We start from the raw sequence: 27,802 nt of genomic DNA, 5'->3' as shown, positions 1-27,802 counted from the left end.
TCCCGGGTCGCCTTGCTGCGCTTGGAGAGGTTTCTAAAGCACCTGAACAGCGCTGTAGCTGTAGGGGGCGGCTGCCCCTGTGATGGGGTCACGCAGAGAGAGGCACAACCCTGCCAGAGAGTTTCCACCTACCCGTATGGGCACGTGCTGATTCATTCATTCATTCATTTATTTTTCTTTTTTTCGTTCATTCATTTATTTATTTATTTATTACCCGCTGGGAGTGCTGATTTGTTTGTTTATCTATTTACTTATTTATTCATTTATTTATTACCCGCTGGGAGGGGGCTGTCAGGCAACTGCCACGCGGGACCCGGCAGCGGGCAGCGGGGCAGGGGGCAGGGGGAGCCCGGTCCCTGTCCCGGTCCCGGTCCCGCCCCGCCTCCCTGGGCCGGCCCCGCCGCCTCCGCCTCGCCTGGGCCTGGGCGGCCGCTGAGGGGCCGAGGCGCCGTGAGCGGCTCCCTGCTCCTGCTGCGCGGCCTGGCGCTGCGCCGCGGCTGCCTGCCCCTGCCCGTGAGTAGGGGAGCGGGCCCGGCCCGGCACGGAGCGGCCCCGCGGGGCACCACCGGGCCGGCGGGCGGGGGCCGGGGCCGGGGCGACGCCCGCGGCCTGGGCTCCGGCTCCCGCTGCGCCAGGGCGGGGGGAGCGGCCCGGGCCCCGGCCCCGGCCCCGGCCCCGGCCCGGTCCCGGTCCCGGTCCCGGCCCCGGCCCCACGGCGCCGGGGCAGCCGTGGGCCGCGGTCCCGGGGGCCGGGAGGCAGCCGTGCAGCCGCAGGCCGGGAGCGCCCGGCAGGGGAAGGCCGCCCGTGGCGGAGGCCTGTGCCCTTGGGCCGCGCGGCTGGAGCCCCCTGATAGCTTTTCCTTTTCTTTCGGCGTTGCAAACTGCGGGTGAATGTGTCGGTCACCGCCTGCCAGCCCTTCCTCAGGCTGTGCCGTTTCACACGCACGGCTTCCTCGGAGCCGGGCACTTTTCCCTTCCGCTATTAGAGGGAAAAGCAGTCCGGCCTTTGTAGCGGTGCGTGCTGACTGGCTTTGGTTGCGAACAGTGTGGGTGGCTGATCTTTACGTACTCGGAGACCTTGCTTTCAGCAGCCCTAAAGTTGCTTGTCGTATTCCATTTTTATTTTTCTGTTTAGCCTCAGCAGTCACATTCTGAGATGGTTTTCCTTTTACTAGTTACTTGCTGCAGTGTACTGCTCATTTTCATCCGTGCTGCATAGATGCATCCTGGTGCAGCTGCTTTGGAGTCATCCTTCACAGCAGCAAGCAGACATGACCCTGGTTATCACGGTGACTCACTCATGCTGTAGGAGGGGACTGACAGTTCAGTTTGGAACTCAGCTACACCCATGCCAAAAATGAACACTTGGAGTGTGCATGATCTAACAGGTTTAATTTTCACCCCAAATTTGTGGGGAATGCTGTTGGAATGACTGGTAATTACACGGCGTTCCTTGGGAGTTTGGATATTGCTGTGGTGAGTGATGAAGAGCTGTGGAGACTGCTCACAGTACGCTCTGTACAGGGAGTCAAGACACCTTGGTGCTGTTCCCACACCTTCACCACCGACCTAAGGCTCACCCAGCGGGAGTCACCCCTCTTGAATGCAACTTTCCTCAGCTGTAAATTAGAGCTGCTGGAGTGAAGCGCTTTGAGACACAGCTGAAGAGCTACCAAGACCCATAACCTAGAAATGCCTATAGCTTCTCTACCAAACACTGCATGATCACAACACCTTACTGCATTAGTGCGGTATTTCAAAGTGTGACACACAGTCCTGTCAGTACCAAACTCTTTCCAATGGTCTTGGTATGACAATGCTGTTTACTAAAGGCCACGAAAAGGCCTGAATCTGGTGCCACTTTACTGGCCTGCAGGAGGTGAGGCTGCTTTGACTGGTGTAAAAAAGGTGGATCAGAAAAGAAAAAACAAAGTCTTCAATTTATTCATAGTGCTGCCTGCTACTGAAGATCTGTTAGGTCTACTGCTGGATGTTTACGTGATGTTGTATGAAGAGCAGTGGAGAAAACATTTTAACTTGTGAGATGCCTCAGGTTCAGCACTGGAGCAGATGGGGTGATCCATGAATAGTGAGGACTATGCAGAACAGCAGCGCTAGCCTGCCATCTGAGACGAATAGGAAGGAAGGTGACGTGTAGGAAGGAGGTGAGGGGATGTCATGTTCATCTGATGTCCACTCAGCAGTGTAGTGCTAAAGCCAAGAGTGAGGCTTGGGTTCTCTTTTCCAGTGTGCCAGCTGCCTGCTAACAGCACAGAGTGATTTACAGAGACAGAGGTGCCCTTCAGTCCTGTCATAGCTGAGGAAAAACCCTCCCTTCCCAGGCTCCCAACACGATAAATGTCCATCCAAATAATAAATTTTCCTCTCTCCTTTTTCACCAGCATCTGCCTTTCCTAGCCGCTGGGGGACTAAAGAGAAGGCCCCGCATGGCAGCCCTGTGCCATGCATACAGCACCACGGAAGATAGCTCTGCCAAACCTATTGGACGATACCCAGTGCCAAATAAGAAGGACATGCCATACGATATTGTGGAGCTCATGGAGGAAGTAGAAAGGAAGGTAAGAAGTTTTATTGTAAAATTACATCAGTGGAAAGCATCCAAACTTTGAGTAGGTAATACATTGTAAGAGACCAGTTCCCGTACACTTTGATGTAACACAATCCTGTTACAAGACTGAGGTGAGCTGCACTTCTTCCAAAGCTCTTTCCAATCTATAGGATGGGGGATTTACTGGTAATTCTGCAGGGTAAACACTGTATGTCTTCCTGGTTCCCTGAGGCTAGTGTGTCAGACTGGGTTGTGTAGGGTGGAAGCAGGAATGTTGGCATGTTTTCTGGGGATAGCATCTGCATTCAATTGAAACACTGCTACAAATATATATATATATATTATATATATATATATATTTGTTTGAATTGGAGAAAAAAAAAAGTGGTGGCAGCTGTTTTGATGATAGCATGAAAAGGCTAAGAGGGTACTTCTGCTGCTGTGCTTTGACTTTTTTTACCCAACGCTACATGGGGAACCACATTTGGCATACTGGCACAACAGAACAGTAAGCCTAACACACAGCTGAGAGTATGGAGGACGAGAGTTTCCTTCCCTACTGCTGCGGAGAGCGAACGTTGCACATGCTTCACTGATGCTGAAACATTGCACAAGCCACAGCTCTTCTGAGACTTCTCTTTTCCAAGACCTTCCTCTCACAGGAAAGCTGGTCCATCCCTTCCTGTCCTGTGAGTCTGCTGAATCTTTGCTTTGTAGCAAAGATTCAGCACACCAGCAGCTCATAGTGTAGCACACCTGAGCTACACTATGAGCTGCTCTACATAAACACCCTGAAGAACAGCAGCCCATACGCTGGTAGAGTCTACAGACGATTACTGCAATCACAACAAAAAAATGAGTGTGTAAAACTGCAGAGGGATCTCACCATGTCTGGCAGCCAGGCACTGAGGGGCAATTGAAATCCCATACTGATAAATGCTGGCTGCTGGAACAGGTGGGCGCTGTAAGAGCTTCTCTTGCCTGTAGGAGGTAGCAAGTGATTCTCTGTGAATGGCATGCCATCAAAGAGATGTGCTGTGCATTGCCAATTACCCGGGAGAGAATGGAGAAAGAAGCAGAGGAACGTCACTGTGCCAGCATGTTATACTCAGTGTGCCTGTACCTCCTACACCGTGCTGTTTGGGCTGGACTGGCTCTGTCTTGTGTCTAGTAAACTTGAAGGAATGAGGAGAGCTCCAGGAGCTGTAGGATAGTCAAAGGGGCATTGTCGCTTCTGAGCAGGGAGATGAAACAGATGATAATGTTTCTCTTTGAAAAGGAGTTTGTCATATTGCCCCAAGGCAATACTGGTGTGTCTGAAGTGAGCAAGGCAATCAGCCCTGCTATGAAACTGCAGCAACACTTAGTTAAGGACAACGTCATTACATTTTTAGTCATGTATAAATGGGTGCAAAGCACAAAGAGATTGGGTCTGTGGAGATTGCTCAGTACTGCTGTGCTAATTAATTATTCTCTAAGCTTAATGTGGCCTGCTGTTCTCTGTTAAGTTACAGTTCTTGACTGGTTTATCTTTTTCCTTGAACAGACTGGATTTCTGCCCAATGTCTTCAAAGCCTTGTCTCACCCACCTGACGAGTTCAGAGCTTTTTTTGCTTATTACAATGTCATTATGAACAAGGAGACAGGTAAACCATACAACCACCTCAAAACTGCCCTTCTCTTTATAGATGTAAAAAGTCCTAGAAGCAGCATTTCTGACATTGTCAGTTTTATTCCCTCACCAGCCTTGTCTCACCTCATAATAACAACTGTCAGAGTTAAGAATTGTGTAGGTACTTATGGCTTTCTCATGTTGTGTAAATCTTCATACTTAATCCTGTGGTTAAAAAGCAGCTCTGAAGCCACACTGAGCTACTTTGCTACACCATGCTCTGTGTCTCAACAGAAAAGGAGAGGTGGCTGCCTATGGGAATAGGTGTCAGGAGTAGAGCATGAGTAGAGCACAGGCAGAGGCACATGGACAGTGCTACAGTGTCTCACTACCTGAGCGAGGTGAACAGAGTAGGTCTGCCAGCGGTGACCAGAGTCTGCCAAGAGTCCAGATTCCCCAGACATGGCCATAGAGATGAGGTGGATCCAAGATCGAGGCAGAAAGCTGGTCTGTGTCTGCGTCAAGTTCCAGATCAGCACGGTTACGTGTCCAGACACTGCAGCTGCCACGTAGGTCAGATGGGAGCTATAGTTAAGGGCGCAGCATAAAAACAGCTTCCAGGTAAAGGGAGATATTCCAAGGTCCTTGCTGAGGCTTCCTGCGGCTCTTTATTCACAACAGTTCTTCCCAATGAACTGGCCATCAGCCGTACAGAAAATTTGTGTGAGAGAGGATGTACTCTGTGGGCCCTGACACACTGCCGTGGATTTCCAAACCCATGTTGTTGAACATATCCAGTAGAAGCAGGAAGAAGCCGATGCTGCTTCCATACAGTCTGGGAGATTTGGGTGTCCTTGGAGTAGAAGGTAATGGAGGGCTGGTTGCTGCAGTGCAGCTCAGGCTGGGCTTCATGTAGGGAACGTTGCGCAGCTTTCTAAACCTTGAGAAAACAGAGTTTGAGGACTGCTTCATCCCCCCTCCTGTTTCCTGTGCTGTGGGCCACTGAGGTGCCTGTTCTCATTGTTTTTGTTGTACAGGTGCATAAGGAAGATCAGGATTGTGTAAAATACGCTGTCATGAGTTAGACTCTTGCTTAGAGGAGATGAGGGTTTGCAGGCAGGGTCTTTGTGGACAGCAAGGAGTGGAACCTTACGGATCACCCAGTCATACATACAGTCTATGCATGAAGCTTTCTTCTCTGGGGGTGCTGCTGGAGTGAAGCCATGCTGCCAACTATACAAGAGTCATATTTTTTCCCTTCTCATTCCCACGCTTCCATCCTGTTTGGCTCAGGATGCTAGTACTATCTTGCGTCATTCCCTTTTCTTTTCAGCATCTCTCTGGAAGTATCACAGAGTTGCCACCTTCTGGCACTACCCCATTTCAGAGCAAGAAGTCCTCTTCTGATTCCTCTTCATCCAAGAGGTTTTATTAGCATCTTTCACACTCTTTCTTGCAAGACACTTGTTTTATGGAAGTATTTGCAAGGTCCAGTAAAGCATAGGTTTTGTGGAGAGGAAGAGGGACCTTGGCCTTCACTGTAAAGTGTGGTTTCAAAATACTCAGTTTCTAATTATGTGATAAAAAGGGCAAAGAATGAGAGTGCTGATAGCCGGGTAAGTTACTCCAGTCCTGTGCACAGTCCTGTTGTGAAGCTGTTTGTCAAAATGATTAGTGTTGATTCTAACAAAGTACAGCCATCTTCTTCAGAGCTTCTTTGGAGAAGGCACAGGGCTAGACACTGACGAAGCTGTGGTTCCTAGAAGTTCTCAAAGCCGCAGTCCTAGGGTATCTCATTGCTCCTGTCTGCTTTCTTCTCTCTAACTTCAAAAGTTGTTTACTTGTTTAAGCCTACCTAGCAAATTCTAGAACGCTGCCCTTTCCTGTAAAAGAAGCAATAACGTATGTGTCAGGGAAAGAACAGATCACCCCCTGCCCTGAGCCACGTGCTGCAGAGACAGGTACAGAAAAGTACTGGCTGAGCGTTCTGCCTGACAAAAAAAGTCATTGTTCTCTGAATTCTCGTATCATGTACAATCCTTGTTACCCTGTCGTGTCCCTCATCCTCAGTAGCTGCGTCAGAAGCAGCAGTCGAGGTTAGCTGGTGGCCTGGATGGCCGCTAGGGACTGGCTGCGGCATTTCCCTGCGTGCTCTCTGGAGGTCTGTCTGCAGGGCTGTGCTGCATGCAGCCAGCACGCAGAGCCCTCGCCTCCCTGTTGCCTCAATGGTACTGTGGTGGATATTTTTGATAAGAAAGCCTCCCAAATCTTTTGCTTTCCCCTTAGGGCAACTCAGCAAGGCAGACAAAGAGCTCATAATCGTGGCTACCAGTGCTGCGAATAGGTGTCCCTACTGCGTGATTGCACATGGAGCGCTTCACCGGATATACTCCAAGCAGCCAGAGCTGGCAGACCAGGTGAGCGTGGTGTCAGCAGGACGTGCTGCACCTCCTCCGCATGGCCCTTCCGTTTTTTTTGGGGGGGGGCAGCATCCTCAGGGTGGCAGGCGTCCCCTCGAGCACCTGCAGGGCGAAGGGGCAGTGGGGCGGGTGCCTGCCTGCCTGCCTGACGCGCTGCGCCCCGCAGGTGGCCGTCAACTGGGAGCTGGCCGAGCTGGGCGCCCGCGAGCGGGCGATGCTGGAGTTCGCGCTCGCCGTCTGCCGGGCCGACAGCATCACGGAGCAGCGCTTCGCCAGGCTGGCGGCGCACGGCTTCGACCGCGAGGACGCATGGGACATGGGCGCCGTCGCCGCCTTCTTCGCCATGGCCAACCGGCTGGCGCACTGCCTGGCGCTGCGCCCCAACGCCGAGTTCCACGCGCTGGGCCGCGGCCGCGCGGCCCCCGCCCCGCCTCCCGGCCTCGTCACTGGGGGGCGCGCGTCACGCGGGGAGGGGGCGCGGCGCAGGCGCGGTGCGGGGCGGGGGGCGGCGGGCGCGGCGCGGCGCGGGATGAGCGCGGAGCCGGAGCCGGAGCCGCCCCGCAGCGCCGCGGCCCCCTCCGGGCCCGGCCCCCCCCCCCCGCCACCGCCGCTGGGCGCCATGGAGCCGCCGGCGGCCGGCCCCGGGCTGTTCGGGTGGCTGCGCGGGCGCTGCCTGGGCCGCAGCGCCGCCGTGGACCCGGCGCGGGACAGCTTCCGCGCCATGACGGCGCTGTACGGCTCCATCCAGCCCGCAGACTCCGTGTACCTCAGCACCCGCACGCACGGCGCCGTCTTCAACCTCGAGTACTCGCCCGACGGGTAGGGGCCGCGCCGGGGCCTGCGGGGCGGGGGGGCAGAGCCGGGGCAGCTGCTGCAGGAAGGGGCAAAGGCCTCGGGGTCCGGCTGGGGGGAGCCGGCCCATCCCAGGAGCTCTGCGGGATCCCGCCTGGCGGGGGGCTTTCACGCTGCGTTTCCTTGGCATGGAGAGGGACTGAGATCACCTCACACGGTGACCTCGGTAGCGTCCTCGGTGTGCAGACTCACCTATGAGAAATCCGCCTCACCGGCGATAGCCAGTCCCTTCTTCTGTGCTCAGCCAGTTTTAATTGGAGCCGCGTTCCAGTTCCCTTGAGCACCTGACCTCGCGGCAGTTTTGCCATGATGGCGCTGTAGTGCCACAATTTGCCTCCTTATCGACCCCTCTGTTACTCAGAGAAGGTAAAGTTAAGCTCCCACAATTATCAAAACTAGTCCTGAGAGACTGTCTTGATGGAAGCCAACGTCTTCTGTAGATCCTCAGCAGGTTGTGCGCAGACTTCCCACAATGCGAGGTTCTACCATCACCTCTCTGCAGGGTAAAACAGTTAGCTGAGAAAGTTCTGGCTTAGCCACGGCGATGTGATATGAAAAATACCCACACAGAGGTTTCCTATAGCAGTGTCAGCAGTTTCACCTGCGGTAGTTGTACCACTGCACTACGATTTAAGGTTATTTGTGCAGGACTCTGGCACAAGGTGCAATTCTGCATTCTTCTTGCCCCCTGTATCTGGTGCTTGAGAGGCTGTCCTGTAGCTAAAGCAGAGATCTTTCTTGTCCAAAGCCAAATCCAGCCAAAAGGGTGTGGTTACGCAGGGACATCTTCCCTGTCCCAGTGTGCCACAAGTGGTGTTGGGCATAAACTGGCGCTGGACCTCAGTTACCTTAATATCAGGTGAAGCAGCCTAAGCCTTGTTTACGCTTGCCTAATTGTCGGACGGTTCGTTGCAGACCTGCTCTGACCTGTGCTGACCAGAACACCTCTGTGCCTTGGTGACTTCTGATTCCTTTTTAGCCTCCCTCAGCAGAGCCAACTGTGGTGAGCTGTGCTGTGCTCCCATTGCTTGCACGTGCTGTTGGATTCTGGCTCCTCAAAATACTACTCCAGGAGGCGGGCAAGGATCTGACCCTGTGGACTGGCCGTGCAGTTTCAGCTAGATCTGGCCTCCCCATGGGGTGCTGCTGTTCAGGCTCTTGCTTTGCTGGCCAAGGACTGCTGGGGTACTCTGCCCCCTTCCTGTAACTGGTCGGAGTTGTTGCTGAGCTGGGGGAACATCACAGCTTTTGTGGAGGTCGCCTTCACTAATTTAGCTCATTAATTTTCAAGACAAACTTCACTGTTGCTGTGGTGTTACTGTATTTAAAATCAGACTTTCCATGTATACGACAGAAATAAATATCGATAACTTAGAACAGGCTAATGGAAAACTAGACAACCTGCCAAAATTGAAATCAGGTGATGTTTTCAATGCCTATATGGGGCCTCTGAACTTACTGCAAACTTTTCTGATCTCATTCATAAATAATGCGTAATGTGGAAAAGGTCTTTGATTTTCATCTCCATGACAAGCTGTGGATGGATAAATGGAGGTCTTATATGCAGAAGAAAAGGATTTTTTTTGTTTGTTTTAGACTGAGTAAAGTAAGTCCCTCATATTGCAGTTCATAACAGTTGTCCTGTTCCCAGAAAATGAATTAGTTGATACAACAAGATAGTAAGTCTTGCTCCAGACTTTTGAATGTCCTTATTCTAGTAACTGCAGCCTGATTCAATGGCTGTTTTTTTTAAGATTAATTTGACAACATGGATAACAGCCTCTCTGCTCTCCCAGCCGAGTCTCTGCTAACACCAAAGTTAGACTGGTGCCAGTGCCTTGCTTTTGATGTCCTTGACTATCACTTCTGTTGATGGTAACAATACTACCGCATTCAGAAAACACCTTTCGTCAGAGAACTCACTTTTCTTTTGGTTAGTAATGTGATGTCTGAGAGCAGTCACTTACAACACTGTTGTAGGTTCTGTGCAATGTGAAGAGGAAGCCAAGCTAAATAATTACAAAGCTGTGTTTCTATGAATGAAGGGATTGAAGATAAGTTGAGCGTGCACAAGTGTTGTGTTCTTTTACCAAAGGCAAATGTTTCTGTTTTGCTCTGCTTCTCTTCAGGTCTGTGTTGACTGTTGCTTGTGAACAGACTGAAGTGCTGCTTTTTGACCCAATATCTTCAAAGCACATCAAAACTCTCTCTGAAGCTCATGAAGATTGTGTAAATAATATCAGGTTGGTCAGAATGAAGATTTATTTTTTTTCTTAACATGGGTGCTTTTCTGATAAGAGTGTAGTAAGTTTGTGTTCTGCTTTATTTTGGGGAAAGTGTATTTTGTGTAGCCATTAGGCTGCAGTTTGCCGTGTGCCATTTGCCTTTTCTTTTGCGTTTGAGGCTGAGAAGGGGCAGAGGAGGAATCTGAAAGCACTGATGGTGGTATTTAATGCTGCCAAGCGTTCTTGTTGATGGAGGAGCTGCAATTCTTGGCATTAGTGTTTGTTTTAACTGGCATTAATGATTTGATTTTATTTTATAATCATAAAATGATCTAGGCTGGAGAAGGCCTGCAAGATCATCAAGCCCAACCATCTGCCTGGCCTACTGAGTCCCATCACTAAACCATGTCCCTTAGTGCCACATCCACACATCTCCTAAATAACCTTGAGGGACGGGGGCTCTACTTCCCTGGGCAGTCCATTCCAATGTTACAAATATTATTACTGAGGCAACCTGTGCCAGGTGCTTTCAGAGGTATGAAAGAAAAGGGAACTATTTACTGATCCTCTTTCATTAGTCTCCCACTTGCTACAGATTTGGGTATAATCACCTGAGACAGACATCTTTTGCACCTGGATTTGGTCAGTTTTTGAGCTCATTTAAGCTTCAGTAACTGCACCTCATGTGGCAGAGTTCCACAGCAAAATTGTTTTTCCAGGTATGTTTAAGAAGGTTTTTAAAACTTGTGGGCTTAATGTGATGTTCTCTATTTTTTATTTTATTTAAACAAGAGAGACAACAAACCATTAACTTCTGTTTACTTTCTCCCTGGCACTCAGTTTTATACACCTGAATCATGTGTACCTTCAATTAGGACTTCCTCAAGTGCAAGAATCCTAGTTTACATTTTCATTACTTAAATGAAAGCTGTTCTGTGCTGTTTGTATCTCCCTGTGTTTTTTCCATTTCTTCTGGAACCTGTTTGGTGGACTAGAGCAGGGTTGCCCGCAGCATTCAAGATCAAGGCAAAAGGTGCATTTATGCAGTGAGGAGAAGTGGTGTGTTCTAATCTCTTCCTGCAAATCTGATTTATTCTAATTTTTTCCCTTGATTGTTACTTAGCAGTGACTATATATGATGCTGTCGTGGTTTAACACCAACAGGTAGCCAAGCACCACACAGCCGTTCTCTCATTCCCCCTCCACAACAGGGGGGAGAAAATACGATGTCAAGCTCATGGGTTGAGGCAAGGAAGGGGAGGTTGCTCTTCAATTACCATCATGGACAAAATAATCATCGGAAAGATTAATTTATTGCCAATTACTACCAGACAAGCAGTGAGAACTAAAAGCATCCTAAAACCACCTTCCTGTCATGCACCTGCTTCTACCTCCTCCCCGCAAGCAGCACAGGGGGAAAAAGGAATGGAGGCTGTGGTCAGTCCAGGATGTTTTGTTTCTGCCACTCCTTCTTCACTGACATGGGTGGCTGCAGGATTCATTCTCTCTTGGTTGCTCACTCCTCTTTCCCAACTGCGGCAATGCAGTGTTTTTCTTGCCCAAAGAAGGGGGCAAAAAACCACACTGTCCCAGAAACCCAACCAAAGTCGTTCATGGCCTAGCTCTGGCCAGTGGTGGGTCCCTTGTGAAGCCAGCTGGAGCTGGCTCTGAGCTGCCATGGGGCAGCTGCTGGGCTATGCTCACAGAGGGCGCCCCTGCAGCTCCCCTCAACAAAACCTTGCAGCATAAAGCCAGTGCAGCCTCAGAAGTATTACGGCATGTTGTGAGTTAGAGCTCATAATTGTAAAAATCAAGGCGTGATCAACTTACCAGGAGAGCTATGTTTATGTACGTCAGACATTTACTTTTCACGTTATCACTTGTGCTCTCAGTATTGTAGGATTGTTCTCTGGCAGTCTGGCAGCGGTCTGCCTCTTTCTGAATAGCTAGGCACTGACACCATGCTGTTTGCCTGTTTTTTTTTTGTTGTTTGTTTGTTTTTTGTTTTTCTTGTTTGTTTGTTTTTCTAATGACTTGTGTTTTGAATGCAGGGGCTATTTCAGTGACATTCATGTAATGCAGCTGCTGCATGTTTGGCATCTGTAGTGATATCACTGTGGGAAGATATTTTAATGGGCATAAACAACTGGCTGTAGCTTAGGGCATAAGGGCAATTAAAATCTCACTACTTCACCATACTACTTACAGAAGGGCTTAGAAAATTTAAAGGACGTAAACTTATTGTTTAGACATTCAGATTTGTCTCGCTGTAGTTGGTTATGTGTGATTGGACTTGTTGCTGTTCTTACCAGGTGTCGTCAGGTTCTAACACTAAAAGATAAAATGCAGTTTCTAGGGGTAGCTTACCACATCTCTGTGTAGATCATTGTTGCTTTAGCATCTTGACTGTAACTACAGCAGGTTAGGCTGATGTGATTTCTTGGAACTCTGTCTTCCCATAGCTACTTTTTTTTTTTTATCTGAAAAATTACAGCAGAATTGGAGTATGATAAACTTTGCTTTGGGTAATTCAAGCTGAATATTTTTTCCAGTGTTTTTCTCGATGAGGAGAATAACTTGTTTGTCTAAATACATTTTAAAATGAAGCGTTGTCTTCACATGGTGTTTTTGAAAATAGTTCTGTTCTGTCTTCAGTAACCTTTAGACTCAATTTATTCTCTTTAATTCCTAGCCATCCAGCCCTGATTCCTCTTCTACCCTGATTCTAGCCCTTCTATCCTCTTCTTTCTGATAGAGCATTTTTATATCATACGTTATTCTTTATATAATGACTAGAAGGTGGCCAAGCAGACTTACACTACCTCAGTTTGGAGTGATTTCATATATATAATTTTGTCAGAAGGCAAGATTATCAGGGTAAAGAATTACTATCTGATCATATTAAGACCTTAATCTGTTAAGTGTAGTAACACCACTAGTATGACCTATGTTCTTTTTCACTTTCCCATCTTCTCTTTCCACTGCATTGTGACAAGCCTGCCATCTGTTAGGTGAGCAGGACCTCTAGACCTGTTAAGTGCATATCCACCACATAGGTGGTGCATATCAAGCACCACGCATGTTATACAAATCCATTCAATTCAACTCTCTGTAGTAGTTCTACACTACTCTCTGATGCAGAAATAATCTGCAAATATCTTGTGACATACGTAGCATTACACATGCAGTTCTTGCACTAGTTTAACAGAATTTCACGTTATGTTGCAATTCAGTTTCTTCTAATGGAGATTTGTATTGACGTACTGAATAAATTTGGGCAGCTTGTGCCATTTCTGCAGATGTTTCAAAGGATGATCTGGAATTCTCATTGTAAACACTTTTTTTTGATATGTATACCCATTGTTTTTGCTAAACACAGTTTCATATGTCTACCTCTAGATTCAGATAAACTGTATTGGGGAGAAAGGAAAGGCAGAATGTGGGAGCAAAAGCCCTTTTCTGGTTGGGACTGTTCCAGGTGCTACATAAGCCTGGATGCAGAAGGTTTACATGGCTCTTCCTCCTGGCTTTGCAGCTGCAGTGAACAGTTTTCCTAGGGTTTTGTGAAGCCAAATGGGTTCTACAGCAAAAGATGGACAAAGGATGATTTAAGTTTAGTTAAAGTTACTGGGAAATAAGCAAACAATGGCTGTGTTCAGATTTTAATCTAATAAATATTTCCAAGACAGCACTATTGTATGCAGTATAAACCATGTGGTTAGTAAAGCAAGCAGTACATTGGCCAGTTAATCAGCTTGATTAGGTGTCTAAGAGAAGCACTGCTATATATCCTGTGTGAAACAATGGGGCCAGTTTTTCAGTGTCTTCAGTGCAGGAGAGGAGTTCCTTGGCTACCTGTACAAAGTTGTAGTCATACCACAGAATCAAAAATTTTGATTCAGAATCAAAAGCCTAAGCTGGAAAGGGTGTCTGGAGATTGTCTGATCCAACATTCTGATTCAAACAGGGCTACAGATTTGTTTACCAGCACCCTGGTAAGCTTAGCATTAAGTATTTCCAGCAATGATGATGTCACCAGTTCTTCGTGCAGGTGCCTGTAAGGTGATTAGGCAGGGCATTTTTGAAAGCAGGTTCCTGTTAATGAACTTCTATCACAAGCTTTACGACCAGTGTTCTGTTTATTATAGTGGGTTCAAGATCTAGAGTGGTATTTCAGTTGTGAATGACTGAATTAGATGCCAAGTAACAATGTATCATGCCTAGCAAAGACAAGCCTTCCAAAGTGAGGAGTTCAGGACTTTAACTAAAGGAAGTGTGGGTACAAAGTGGTTTGGCAAAGTCAGTGGGATTTGCACTGTACAGAGCAGCAATGTTTAAAAGCAGTAGGGGATTGCCAGTAGGAATAACAAAGAGTGGTATTTATTAAATATATATATATATATATTTTTTTTTTTCAGTAGATAGAACTTACATCTGTGGAGGGAAAAAAAAAGATGTAAAGAGTAGTAGGGAAAGAATAAGGAGGGACATGTGGGTAGAACTGAAGAGTCAAGAGGAGGATGGGTTTAATGTGTTACAAGCTGATAGGACTTCATGTAGTCTGAAAAGGACATAGAACTTGTGTCTTCTAGTGATGGCTGATCTTAGTGGCAAAGGGACCTGGCAAATAATGGGGAAAATGAAAGGCATAAATTACAGATAGTCTAGGCTAGCTGGCTTCTGTTGCAGGGACAAGCAGTCAATTTGAACATCTTGCCAGTGGACTAGTGCTGGCTACTCCTGTAGCATTTGGGCTTTCCAAAGACTTGCTAAGCTTCATTAAAGATGAATATTGTACAGATATGTAACTGATTTAATTACTACAGGAGTTCTGTGTGTGCATTCATCCCACTGGTGGTTGTGCAATCTTTATATGATTAACTTGTAAAAAGAGGAAGAAAAGTAGCCTACTATGCTTGTGCAGGTTTATTGTTTTGTTACTAGAGGTGTTGAGGTATTAAACAATAGCGCAGTACTGTTTTTTAACAGAACTGCAAAGCTTACTGACAAATATATTGCTATATGCGATTTTTTTTTCTGTGCAGCCGCTCTGCTTTTTCTGTGTTAGCTTAAATCCCAGTTTATTTTATTTAGAAAAGGCAGTAAGCAGCCACAGTATTTTTCTTGAATTTTCAGATTTCTAGATAATCGACTGTTTGCAACTTGTTCTGATGACACTACAATAGCACTTTGGGATCTGAGAAAGCTGAACACAAAAGTGTGCACTTTGCACGGTCACACCAGTTGGGTTAAGAACATCGAGTATGATACCAATACCAGACTACTAGTAACGTCAGGCTTTGATGGAAATGTGATCATCTGGGATACAAACAGGTACGTGTCTGCGTTTGTGCTGTTAGATTTCTTATTCTTGTGTAGACTTCACATCAGCTTTATATTGTAATAGTCCAGTTGCTAAAAAGAGAAGAGAGCTGTTTGCTAATACTACAAAATGTAGCTTGTCCTTTATGAAAAGTTCTTCACCATCAGGGTGTTTTGAAAATGTGAGTACTGATAGACCAAACAGTAATGAAATAAGTAGAATAAAGACAACATGCAGAAAGGTTAGAAAGGTTTAGGGTGGGCAAGGATGCTTAGCGTGTCCTGGACTCCTCTGGACATTATCAGGGACCCCAGTCAGAGTTCATTGCGGCAATTTCCTGGTTGTTGTTTTTTTTTTTTTTTTGTTTTGTTTTGTTTTTCCTCCACTGTCCAGGTGCACAGAAGATGGATGTCCTCACAAGAAGTTTTTTCACACCCGTTTTCTTATGAGAATGAGGTTGACACCAGACTGTTCCAAAATGCTGATCTCAACATCCTCTGGATATCTTCTGATTTTGCATGACCTTGATCTAAACAAATCTTTAGAGGTTGGCAGCTACCCAATTTTAAGAGCTAGGAGGACTACATCAAGTTCAGGTAAATGCTTGTGCAAAAATCTCTAAAAGTTTCTGTGATAGAGGTGTTCTATGTGATGCTCTTAGCAAAAGAAGGCAGGGGTAGAGTCACAAGGATTTTGCAGAGGAGCTCTTTGGCTCTTCATGGGTCTCACATCTATACTGTTGCATAACATTGTGACTCAGGCAATGTGATTTTTGTTATCAAGACTTGAGCATCACAGGACGTAGTCTGTGGAATGTTGTCACCTCAGGCTGTTATAGTAGTGTTACTTACCTAGCATCCTTGATCCTGTAATAAAAGTAACTCACATTTTGTAGGCTGACTGTGCACACTCCAGCAATTACGTGCTGGTGCAGTTGCTCTCAAAAACAGACTTGGTAGAATCATATTCTCTAAAATTTTATTGCTTCTTCCCACATTGTGGCACTAACAGCCAAACAGTGACAAACTCCTCCTGTTTTGGATGTCTGTTAGTGGCCAGAGGAAAAGTAGTGAAGGAGTACAACATGCTCCTTATTTGTAATAGTTTGTCGTGCTGGCATTTTATTTGCACGAGGCACATCAAAACAGTACTTTTAGGCTGTAGATGGATCTTTTGAAGATGTTTTCTTATCAAGATCCTTTCCTCTTATGCTTTACTTAACATTGCTAGGGAGAATTAAGTGAAGGACATAGTAAATGGGCTGTGTTTAGTTATGTTCATGTGGTGTTGCTGTTTGCAGAGATAACATCTTCAAGTTCATCTGCTCCTCGAAGTGTTGGTTCACCATGTCACCAGAATGATTCAGGTCTACTGTCTGAGAAACAGATGTCACGGTCCTCGCAGCGGGAAGGTAGGAAAATAAGTATCAGGAACTTAATTTCATTGTAGCCAAAAGAGACCAGAGAATAACAGGGAAATACTGTGTTTTCTCTGTGGACTTTAAAAGCATTGCAATGACTTCTGTTAAACCAATAAAATATCATTGCACATCAAAATCTGGAGTTCTTTTTTTTTTTTTTTTCTCCAGGAAGCCTGAAAATAGCAATGAGACTTTATTTCATATTAGTACATTATTTTTGTTATGCAGACATGCTGCCTTTACTCTGTTTTTTGTTTGTTTTGTTTTGTTTTCCCTCCAGCAAACCTCATTTGAATGATCGTTAGGGGAAAAATGAACAGAGCAGTACATAGCTGTGTTTTGCTTTTAGTTTTCCTTAATGTTGGGAACATGTGCCTGCTGTTTCTCTATGCAAATCATAAACACAGAACTAGGAAGACCGATGATCCCATGATTAGCAGACTTCCTCTGAATCTAGGATACACTTTCAAATAGTCAGCATGAACTTGGCAAATTGATAAATACTTTTTAATTTGCATGCTGATTTAAACTAAGGATAAAGTTTTTATTACTTCTGTTTGTGAGATGTTAAACACAGTTATGACATAAGGAAGCGTATCTGGACCCTAGGGTATCCTTTACCACTGAAAACCTCTTTCAGAGTGAGGAGGAGAAGGGAGTATACCTGCGCACAGCTGAGCAGACTTATAAGAATTTGAGAAGGACACTAACATTTTAAAAATAGCAGTTCTTACTAAAACAAAAAAAGTATTCTATATTTTGTTTTAATTATGTGTTTGTGTGGAACATTAACCCTAACTTCAGACCACAGCATGGGATGATTTAACACAGGCTTTGGAGGATTAATTTCAAAATAAGAAGCTACTTGGAATCAGGACTGAGTTCATTGGTATTAACTTCAGTTGTTAGTAGAACCTCTCTTTGATCTAGCCTTTCATAAGTCACAATCTTTTCTAACAGACAGACGAGGGTGTCAATACACTTGACATAATTTCAGCAGTAGACTGAACAGAGAAGTGAAAGTTAATGCATGGAATTCATTTAGACTTAAAGTTTACTTCCCCTTTTAGGTGGATCACCTAGAAATAGTCTGGAGGTCTTAACACCAGAGGTTCCTGGAGAGAGAGACCGAGGCAACTGCATTACGTCATTACAACTGCATCCAAAAGGGTGGGCTACTCTTCTTCGGTGCTCAAGTAATACAGATGACCAAGAGGTAACACAAATGTTTCTTAGGAACTTTTGAGTAAGATGTATCAATTATACAACTATACTGAAAATCTGTTATTTGGGGTAAGTTTACATTTGAATAAATTAGTGCATTTGTAAGCAGAAATAATTAATTTTAGCCCAGGGCTATGAAGTACTTCTCTTTCTTAAAGAGTTCTTTTACAAAGCTTTGTGTCCTTTATTCAGTATTCCTCTTGCTTAACTCTTCCATGGAATTCATTTTATAGGTACAGCTCAGTTAAAACTTTTCAAACAGTTCATATTTTTAAGTCATGTATTTGGTCTGCCAAATACATGACTTAAAAATATGTACTCACCCAAATATAGGAAGAAGGAACTTGTAAAAGACAGAGGATTACACAGTTGTGTAGTGGTGAGCATATCTTAAGTTAAGCAGAGAAACTCCTCTGAATTTCTCAAGTGCATATCTGTCAGTGTTGCAAGGATGAAGTGCTTCTGCTATGCTGATGGATGCTTTCCAGAGGCTGCTCCTGCACCACTATGAAAAAAATTGGGGGCGTATTTCTGCATCCGCTTAAAACTGCGACATCATGGGTTTGAACCTTATTAACTGCAGTGATGCTTGCGCAACTTCAGAGAGATCTCATCTGAAAAATTCTGCAATTTAAAAATACAGGGGATATCAGTGATCTTCATGGCAGAATCCATTTCAAGCCTTTATGTGAAATACTAAGTTACAAGACCTGCTACAGCTCAAATGCAATTTGCAGATTTCACTCCCCTAAATACTGCTTTAAATAAGTTACAGTGGACTTTGAGACCGGTTTTGTATTACGTTCCCTAGATTGTATTTGTGAATTGTCACATAAAGGCATATGTTGCAGTGGGACATAAAAGAAAAACAAGCAGTCTATTATGCAGCCAGAAATAATGAAAAACCCCTTCTTCATGGATTGTGTACAAAAAGCAAGAACCTGCAAGTTTGGTTTGGGAGCATCTGCTTTTGATGGAGTAACTTGCAGCGTTAACTCAAATTCAGTTATAACTCAAATTCCAGCCAGAGTCTCAGAACACCTAGATTACACCAGTCAGTCAACTTGTAACCATCTTCTCCTCCTAAGCTTACTTCAATATCATTGCTTTAACAGTTGTGCAGACCTATTTAATCTAAGACAGAGGTTTTATATTTATCTCAAAATTGCAGATCACAGAATTATTAAGGCTGGAAAAGACCTTCAAGTTCATCTAGCCCAACCATCCCCCTACCACCAATGTCACCCACTAAACCATATCCCTAAGCACCGAGTGCCAACCTTTCCTTAAACACCCCCAAGAATGGTGACTCCACCACCTCTCTGGGCAACCCATTCCAAATAATTACTTGAATACTTGATTTCGTTGAATATTTAAGTGTTTAACAAATAGTTTAGTTAATCTGGTAAATGATGTGAATTGCTCTATTAATTTATTTACTTTTGGAATAAAACCACTCTTTGTAATGGCAGCATACAAATATGTAGAGGACTGAGTGGAAACATAGCAGATTGGTTAGAAATTTCAGTGCTGATTCTGTAAGCTTATTAAACTAGTACCCAGTGCTGAATTTTTTGAAAAGGCAAATATCATATTGGGTTGGTTGATACTGATGACTGACCTAGTTATAATTTCCCAGAGTCCAAGTATCTGCTTTACTGTTTTCTCTTAATATTCGTTAGTATTGTTTCCTTTGTGTTTACTTTAACAGAATACATTGAACAGAACAAAACTCATTTCTTCTGTCTTGTGATTAAATCTGAGTCTTCCGTGATGACATAAATTTAGTTTGTCATGGAGTGATCTTGCGTTTGGTTTGCGATTAGATTACTCATTAAAGTCCCTGTCCATCTCACAGGTAACAAGCTGGTTATAGAGCTGTTCATTGCATTCCTTCCTCTACTTGTCTTGTTTCAAGACCTTCTTCCTTTTGAAGTTAAGGGCACAAAATGTCAAAGGGCAATTGTATATTGGACAAGGCTGAGTTCTGCTTTATTGTAGATTTCACTTAAACACTCACTACATTAGAGCAGACTCTAGTCCAAAGAATTATGCTTTGCTCTTTTAAAAAGTAGATTTCAAAGGTTATATCTAGCAACTATTTAATTAAAAAAAAAAAGTCCTTATGCTAAATGTCTGGTGTACATAGGCCACTCAAAGACAAGATGCCAAGGAACCTGCCAGTTTTCAGTGTCTCATAGTAAATGCTTATCAAGGAGTAGATAAGCAACATGTTGGGCATTCCTTTACATACAGCAGAAGTGAATGCATATTTGCAGTGCTTTACTCTCAGTGTTCCTTTCTCTGACTCTCCCTTTAGTGGACTTGTGTCTATGAATTCCAGGAAGGAGCCCCTGTGCGCCCTGTCTCACCTCGTTGCTCCCTGCGATTGACTCATTGCATTGAAGAAGCCAATGTGGGCCGGGGTTACATCAAAGAACTTTGTTTCAGTCCTGATGGCCGGATGATTTCATCCCCGCATGGCTTTGGGATCCGCTTGTTGGGGTTTGATGCATACTGCAGCGAACTTGTTGACTGCTTGCCCAAAGAAGCTGGTCCCTTGAAAGAAATCCGTTCCCTCTATTCTCACAATGATGTGGTACTGACAACAAAGTTCTCTCCAACTCACTGTCAGATTGCCTCGGGGTGCCTTAGTGGACGTGTTTCTTTGTATCAGCCAAAGTTCTAGGCGCATTGTGCATCAACAGGACCTTCAGATGTTTGTGGTTTCAATTACTTCAGTTTAGTTGAAGTGTGTTCGAAATCCCATAAATCCAGAGAAGATCATAGTTGCTATGGTCTCAGAACATAATAATGACATGAGTTCTCAGTCCAGCACTGTATACATTCTCATACCATATCTGCAAGTCAAGCTCCATGCTTTGTCTTTTTAGCCTTCTAGGCAGAACCCTGCTCCTGCTGATCCTGTGCCATTGAGTCATCGTTCTGGTTGGTTTGTACAATAATACTTGCAAGTAATTTTCAGCAACATGACTTGAAGTGGGCTATCTGGAAAAAAATGTCGATGGTGTGTGGGTAGGAGTTCAGCTAAAACTCACCCAGGCTTCCCTGTTACAATACCTCTTTGTTTCAAAGGACTTTTTCTGTTGCCAAAACCGCTATACCATGATTGATAATGAACAGGTTTTGTGCATGCTAGTTTAGCTGGCACAAAAAGACAAAAATGTTTTCATTTATTTACTCATTTGGTTATTTGTGATTGGCTAGAAAAAAAAAAATTCATAATGTTTTGTTGTCCTTAAAAGTCTTTCTAGGCTGTTTTTCCTTAATTGCATATCTTGTGATTATTGCTAGAAGGAAGAGGTTCTGAAAGGAGATGTATCTGCATTTTTTCCTCAAAATCTAGTTGGAAAAGGCTGGGGCAGTGAAACAAGAGCTTAACAGATCTAAACATCTTATGCTGTATCCACTGCAAATGAATCAAAGAAAATGTTTCTTACAACGTGTATGGTTAGTGGATGTCTCTTACTCCTCGGTCAGTAGGGTTTCTTTTGTGGGAAGCTTTCCACATCAGTTACAGAAACCTTCATCTTGAGTTTGGAAATGTACACTGCAGAATTTCTGCTCATTTTAAGGCTGTATTTCGTATTTCCTTTAATCATTCTACAAATTAATGTTAGGAGAGAAATTCAGCTACAAAGTTTCTGTAGTGTAACTAGATAAATATTTCTTCATATGTATTGTCAGTAAAGGAATGGATTAGAAACATTCCAGTCTAAAGTAAGATCTATTTGGATTTAACAGGGCTAATCATAAAATCTGAAAAATGTTAATGTTCACTGTTAAATCACATATGGAGTTACAAATGCCAAGTTTTATCTCTCAAGTTCATCACAAAATCCCAGACTGGTAGAGGTTGGCAGGGACCTTTTGGAGGTGATCTGATCCAGCCTTCCTGCTCGAGCAGGGCCATCCAGCAGCAGGTTGTCCAGGGCCATATCCCAGATGGCTTCTGAATATCTCCAAAGGAGAACTCTAAAACCTCTCTGGGCAACCTGTTCCAGTACTCAGTCACCCACACCCTAAAGTGTTTCAGATGTTTTGAGGGACCCTCTTATGTTGCCATCTGTGCCCATTGCTTCTTTTCCCAGCACTGGGCACTACCCAAAACAACCTGGCTCTGTACTCTTTACACTGTCCCTTTAGGTACTGATGAAATACTTCCTGAGCCATGCTTTCTGTAGATGGTCCCAGCTCTCTTAGTTCCTTGTAGGACAGATGCTCCAGGCCTTGAATCATTTTTGTGGCCCTTTGCTGGACTCTCTCCAGCAGCTCCATGCATCCCACAGAACTAGACACAGTGCACTAGGTGTGGCCTCTGAAGTGCTGGAGAGAGGGGAGAAGGATCACCTTCCTTGACCTGCTTGGCAATACATTGCTGGCTCATTGAACTTGGCGTCCACCAGGCCCCCTGAGCATTTTCTGCCAGGTTGCTTTCCAGCTGGGTGGCCCCCAGCATGTCCTGGTGCCTGTGGTTGTTTCTCCCAAAGGGCAGGACTTGGCACTTCCCCTTATTGAACTCTGGGGGGCTCCTAACCCAACAGCACATTTTTCCAGCCTGTAAAGGTCCCTCTGAATGGCAGCACAACCCTCTGGCCTATCAGCCACTCCTCCTGGTTTTGTCATCTGCAAACTTGCTGGGGGTACACTCTGCTCCATCATCCAGATCATTAATGACGACATTAACACAGGACTGGACCCAGTATCGACCCCTGGCATTCAGCACTAGTCACTGGCCTCCAACTTGACTTTGTGCTGCCCTCTGGGCCTGACCATTCAGTTGTTTTTGTAACCACCTTGTTGCCTATCTCACCCATATATCAGCAGCTTTGCTATGTTCTTACGGGGGGCACTGCCAAAGGGCTTAATGAAACCCAGGTAGGCAATGTCCTCTGGTCTTCCCTTACCCATCATGCTGGTTATTTCACTGTAATATAGCTAATCCTATGCAGTCTTTTCAGTTTCTTATGTGCATGAGTTTATCACATAAGTGTTCTAAGATATTTTGTGAATATTTAACTAAGATTTTGCTGAGAAATCATACAATGATTTCAGTAGCAAACTTTACCCTAAAAGGGCCATCGTTTTGTTATTCAGATTCACTTTCTACTGAGCATGCTTTCAAAGATTGTCTCTTAAAAAGGCTTTTTGCAAAAATTCAGCTTTAGGAGATACCTGTGAAGACAGCTGGGAATGTATACACCTGATGATTCTCTTCAGGTTTTGAATTTCTGAAGGTAGCATACTCAGGGTAGTAGTGGTGAAGTCATTGAAACTTAAGGCTCCTGTGCATTATGGGCCTGTTAGAACAGGTCCAGAGGAAGGCTATGAGGATGGTCAAGGCCTGGAGCACCTCTCCTATGAAGACAGGCTGAGGGAGTTGGGGTTGTTTAGCCTGGAGAAGAGAAAGCTCCAGGGAGACCTTGTAACAGCTTTCCTAAGGGGGCCTACAGCAAGGCTGGGGAGGGACTCTTTCTCAGGGAGTATAGCAATAGGACAAGGAATAATGGCTTTAAACTGAAAGAAGGTAGATTTAGATTAAGATCTAAGGACGAACTTCTCTACTCTGAGGGTGGTGAGGCCCAGGGTGCCCAGAGGAGCTGTGGCTGCCCCGTCCCTGGCAGTGCCCAAGGCCAGGCTGGATGGGGCTGGGGGCAGCCTGGGCTGGGGGGAGGCCTCCCCCCAGGGGACGTGGCACCCCCAGGGCGTGGCACTGGGGGGGCTTTAAGGTCCCTTCGAACCCAAACCATTCTGGGATTCTCTGATTCTAAAATTTTGGTGAATTTATTTAGTAATAAAAAGCCTTCAGTAATGGATATTTGATAGTTTGAGGACTAGTCAATTACTACTGCCCTGGGTTTTCAGTAACTCTAGCAACTGGGTGCTAAAGGAGTACCTTCAAGTCGTCAAGTGTATGAAACTGACAAAATTCCTGTTATTTAGTAAGTGTCCTAAATTTTCAGTTCTCATGGTTTTCCAACTGAATCATTTGGCATTAGTGTCTAAGTAGAATATCATCCCAGCTGGAGAAGGGAGAATACGCGCAATTAACTTTACATGCAGGTATATGTCCACAGACTTCTCAGATGATACTAAGTTGTGCTTCGGAAAAATTTCAGATATATAACTTGAGAGCAATTCTGTTGTTGCTGAAACTATTGTCTTGAACTCAAATTACACTGATGAAACCATGAATGGGGATATGCCTTATTTTCCAAAACAGCATCACTCTTAGTTTTAAACACTTGTACTTTTTGAATGCTTCTGGAACACAATTCGTAAGAAGCATTCTGTCCATATATGCTGTAGAAATCTTACCTAACTCTTCTGATTACAGTTGTGGTAAATGTGAACTAGAAGAAGTAGATAAAATTAGATTGTGATTATTTGACTACTCCTTTTCAGCAGTACTTTGAAGTTTTCAGTTAAAGATAATATATTTTATCTGTAAATTTCATAAAACACAGAGACACTATTCAATTACTCATAACTGTTATGCCTTGCAGTTACAGTTTGGTGGAAGGAGTGATTTAGTTTTTTTTGTCTTTCTAAACCTTTATCTTGCCTTATTGAATTACCGAAGTAATTCAATGAGCTTTGGATCTTTCTAGGTAGCCAAAAAAAAGTTTGTTATGTTTCAAAAGACAAAATCTTAACCTTGCATCCTTAAATGTCTTAGGGACAAAGCTGTATAAAACTTAAATGGTATATTAAAGACTGCACTAACAGTAGTGGCTTAAACCAGTGTCTTTAAACTTTTTGACTGTTGAAGTGTTAAATCACTTGATGCATTTCATACTTTTTCTAATGAAGATGGAGCTCTTTGATTGTAAAGCATGCAATATGTTTTTATATTCATTGATTTCCATAGTAAAGTAATTCCTTCTTTCACAACATAGGTCAGCAGAAGCAGATAAACTGCCTAATTAAGATCTCCATGGGAATGTCAACGTTTAGCAGCGTTCACAGGAACCAAACTCTTATTTGAAGCTAGCACTCCTTTTGTAATAGTCCAGTGACTGTATGTCGTGGGAGTAAATGCATTTTCCAAGTATTTCATTGGAGGTCAGCCTTTACATCACTGTAGCACCGTTATGCATTTGTGGGGAGAGGGAGAGATGCTATTAATGAGACTGTAAATTGACATTAATGTATGTGCAATTTTTTGATGAAGTACATGTGCGTATTTCAGTATATATACAGCCACTGGGCATCATTCAGACATGGTTAGTTCAGGGAAAAATATAACCTCCCACAGAATTATTGGGGATAGGGGGAAAAGCACACTTGATACCCACATACGCATTTGTTTGCACTCTTTGACACTCAGTAAAGACAGCTTGCCCGCTACCAGAATAAGAATGTAAAGATCTTTTTTTTTTTTTTGTGGGTTTTGTTGTTTTTAATTTGGGTAACACTGATGTATAATATATAATAGGTCCTGATACCGTAAGTAGTGGGTCTCTTGTTCTATGATATACAAACCCTTAGCAAGAAGAAATAAACTTGCCCTATGGAGGCTTTTTTTTTTTAATAAAATTTAAAAAAAAATGAGTTCACAAGATTCTCAGTAGGAATAAAAGAAGGTTGACAACCGTAATATTTTTGTCCTGCAGGAAAAAAACAAACAAACTTTAATTTCGAGATCTTAGTTGATGGTGCATTTTCTTACGCACTAAGTATCTTCATTTAAGTGTAAGGTTTTTAATACTAGAACAAATTGTGCATGTAAATATTTTGAAATACCTGAGATTTCATAGTATGAAGTGTAGCCTTTTAATACAATACAAAAAGTATCAGAACTGCTCTGAATATATTGTACTTAGAGCTGTACAGTAACTTACTACTTGTGGACAGTTTCTCTTGCTTGCATAATAAATTAAACATTTAATAATTCAGTGAATTAAAATCTATTTTAATGTATTTATCCTACACTGAGCTTTGTTCTGTAACACTCACTGCTTCTTGCATATTAACTTGAACCAAGAGAGAAAAAAGTGTGCTTTAGAGTGAAATCTGCACACACATCGCCCTCTTCTAGTTTCTTTGCTTGGGCACATTTGTGGGAAGAAACAGCTCACTCCTGATACCTAGAAAGCAGGATAGACATTGAAGCAAGACTGATGATCACAAACCTAAGTGTTGCTGAGCTATCTGTTGCCTGAGCCATTACGTCTTGGGTAGAGTGCCTTCTCTTCATACCCTTTAAGGCAGCACCCCAAGAGCACTGCAGTGGTGAAAGGCTACTGCATGCCCCTGTTGGACAGGACGAAATTGAAACATGGTTCCCCCACCTTGGTGAGGGACAGGTGTGCCTGAGCAGGCCTGCAAGCTCCTGTGAAGCATGACAGTTAGCAGTCATGTGAAAGCTGCCGTTTCTGCAAAGTCACTTACCATTAAGCACAATGAAAACAGCACCTTCAAGAAAAAAAAAACTGCTATTTCTGCCTCAGCATCACTTGTGGCACAGACTGCCACTTTGCTGTAACACATGCTAGAGGCACATTGCCTTTGCTCAATATGATCTTGACCTACGACTAAGAACTGGCCAAATCTAAGACACATGCAATTGCTGAGACCTAATTTGCCTAAATAGGTGTACAAGGTATTCAGAAGAGAAACATGCCTCAGGGACAGAGGAGTTCCTATAATGTTGTTCTGTGCTCAAGCTGTTTATCACCAGAAGTCTCGCTATTAACTCTGTCACACAGCAGCATCCCTGTTATTTATCATCAGTAGCATTCCCCTTCCCTCCTTCAGCTGGCAATGATCATTGTAGTGCCCCGAAGAACAATACTGGTGAAGCTTATAACCCTGGGCTACGCACAACACAACACACAGAAATGCTGCCAGCTCATGACTACTCTGGAGATGTGTGTGTCAGCTCTACTCTTAAATTCTGACATGGAACTCAGTTAGCCTGGTTATAATCAGTTTGTTAATATTTGAAAACAAACCTGAAACTAGCTTGAACCAATGTGTTCTCAGTTCAGCTGAACCATCATAGCTCTTTCTGTGCCCTTTTTCAACACTGGCAACACATCCTATTCCATCTCACTCTAACTGGTACGTAGACCTACTGTGCCAAAGCTCGCTGGACCCCTCTCTTCACTCCTTATGAGCATCTCTCCTCTTATACATGAAAGATCTGTAATTTGTTAAACAGAATTGCTTTGTGTTGTAAAACTGATAGTACTTATAAAACAAAGCAAAGATTACACTTGAACATAGTTCTACTATGATGCACTTTCACCATGTTCATTGAACCATGCCACATAAGTAGGGACAGCAACAGATGTGCAATTGTTTTTTGCTGCAGTAGTGAAAACCACCAATTAGTGGCAGACTGACATTAAACTCTTCAGTTCAACTCTTCAAATTCTGCAACATTAGAGAAGCATGCAATATCTTCCACAGGACAAACAGGATACATTTCTTTTATTCCATCAAGGAGTGATTACAAAAAACAATACACTGGTAAAAATCAGATTCTGCCACTAACAAACATTCAATAAACATTTTATTTCAATGCAGATAACCACAACATTCAGATATAGCAATGTGCCAGGTTCTTTCTGACTGTGAAGCTACGGAGTATATTATGATTACAATCATAACACACTGATTAAAACCAGTATTTTAAGACAGTCTAGCAAACAAGAAAAGCAGTAGCTACTACAAAGTTTATGAAAAGAACAACTTGGGAAAGTTTCTGAAAGCTTTCTTGCCCTCCCTCTTCCAGAAATTGATGGTGGCTTTCAATATAGTTTAATGAAAAAAAGTGCCCAGGAGACTCAAATGCTTTTCATTAGAACCGTCCCCTGCTTTATGATAACCATGCTTATCCCTCTCCTGTCCTTTTCCCTAAGGACTGTAGTCTTACACATCTCAACTTCCAAGCCTGTAAGACACACAATACTGCACACTTCTGTAAGTCTTTAACAGCACGTGCCTACAGAAGTCTTCTGACACTTCTCCAAGTGCTGCATCTTTCCTACTTAGCTGCTTCTCACACAAACTTTGTCTGTCTTCTGGTTATCTTCTTGTACTATAATCACAGACTTCACCAATGTGGGTTATGACCCAGAAATTTTATCTTCTCAGTGCTGCAGTACAATTCTGTCTTACAGAACTGT

At 44.0% G+C, this 27,802-nt stretch overlaps 1 protein-coding gene across 3 annotated transcripts; it reads left to right on the top strand.

Annotated features, from left to right (window-relative positions):
• The first annotated feature begins 2,519 nt into the window (after nt 1–2,519).
• On the top strand, nt 2,520–22,283 carry DCAF10 (DDB1 and CUL4 associated factor 10). Of its 3 annotated transcripts, XM_032205912.1 has the most exons (8): nt 2,520–2,579; nt 6,468–6,598; nt 9,583–9,696; nt 14,815–15,012; nt 15,395–15,597; nt 16,302–16,412; nt 17,492–17,637; nt 19,966–22,283. In XM_032205912.1, exons 2-8 carry the CDS (start codon nt 6,549–6,551, stop codon nt 20,332–20,334), a joined length of 1,191 nt encoding a protein of 396 aa, XP_032061803.1. In that variant the 5' UTR covers nt 2,520–2,579; nt 6,468–6,548; the 3' UTR covers nt 20,335–22,283. The 3 variants fall into 3 exon arrangements, with proteins under 3 accessions (XP_032061803.1, XP_032061804.1, XP_032061802.1); XM_032205913.1 differs by lacking the exons at nt 2,520–2,579; nt 6,468–6,598 and adding an exon at nt 7,264–7,420; XM_032205911.1 differs by lacking the exons at nt 2,520–2,579; nt 6,468–6,598 and adding an exon at nt 7,279–7,420 and having other exon boundaries at nt 19,990–22,283.
• The last annotated feature ends 5,519 nt before the right edge of the window (nt 22,284–27,802 follow it).

The sequence above is a fragment of the Aythya fuligula genome, chromosome Z, assembly GCF_009819795.1.
Source record: "Aythya fuligula isolate bAytFul2 chromosome Z, bAytFul2.pri, whole genome shotgun sequence".
Classification (NCBI taxonomy): Eukaryota; Metazoa; Chordata; class Aves; order Anseriformes; family Anatidae; genus Aythya; species Aythya fuligula.
This window is presented reverse-complemented; position numbering and strand designations above follow the sequence as displayed.

What these genes read in the sequence shown, in the direction of transcription:
- DCAF10 (XM_032205913.1), top strand. Translation starts at nt 7,323, where the DNA reads ATGACGGCGCTGTACGGCTCCATCCAGCCCGCAGACTCCGTGTACCTC. An exon ending in ATCATCTGGGATACAAACAG is followed by an intron (nt 15,013 to 15,394) that starts GTACGTGTCTGC and finishes TCCACTGTCCAG; the next exon opens with GTGCACAGAAGATGGATGTC. An exon ending in GAGGACTACATCAAGTTCAG is followed by an intron (nt 15,598 to 16,301) that starts GTAAATGCTTGT and finishes TGCTGTTTGCAG; the next exon opens with AGATAACATCTTCAAGTTCA.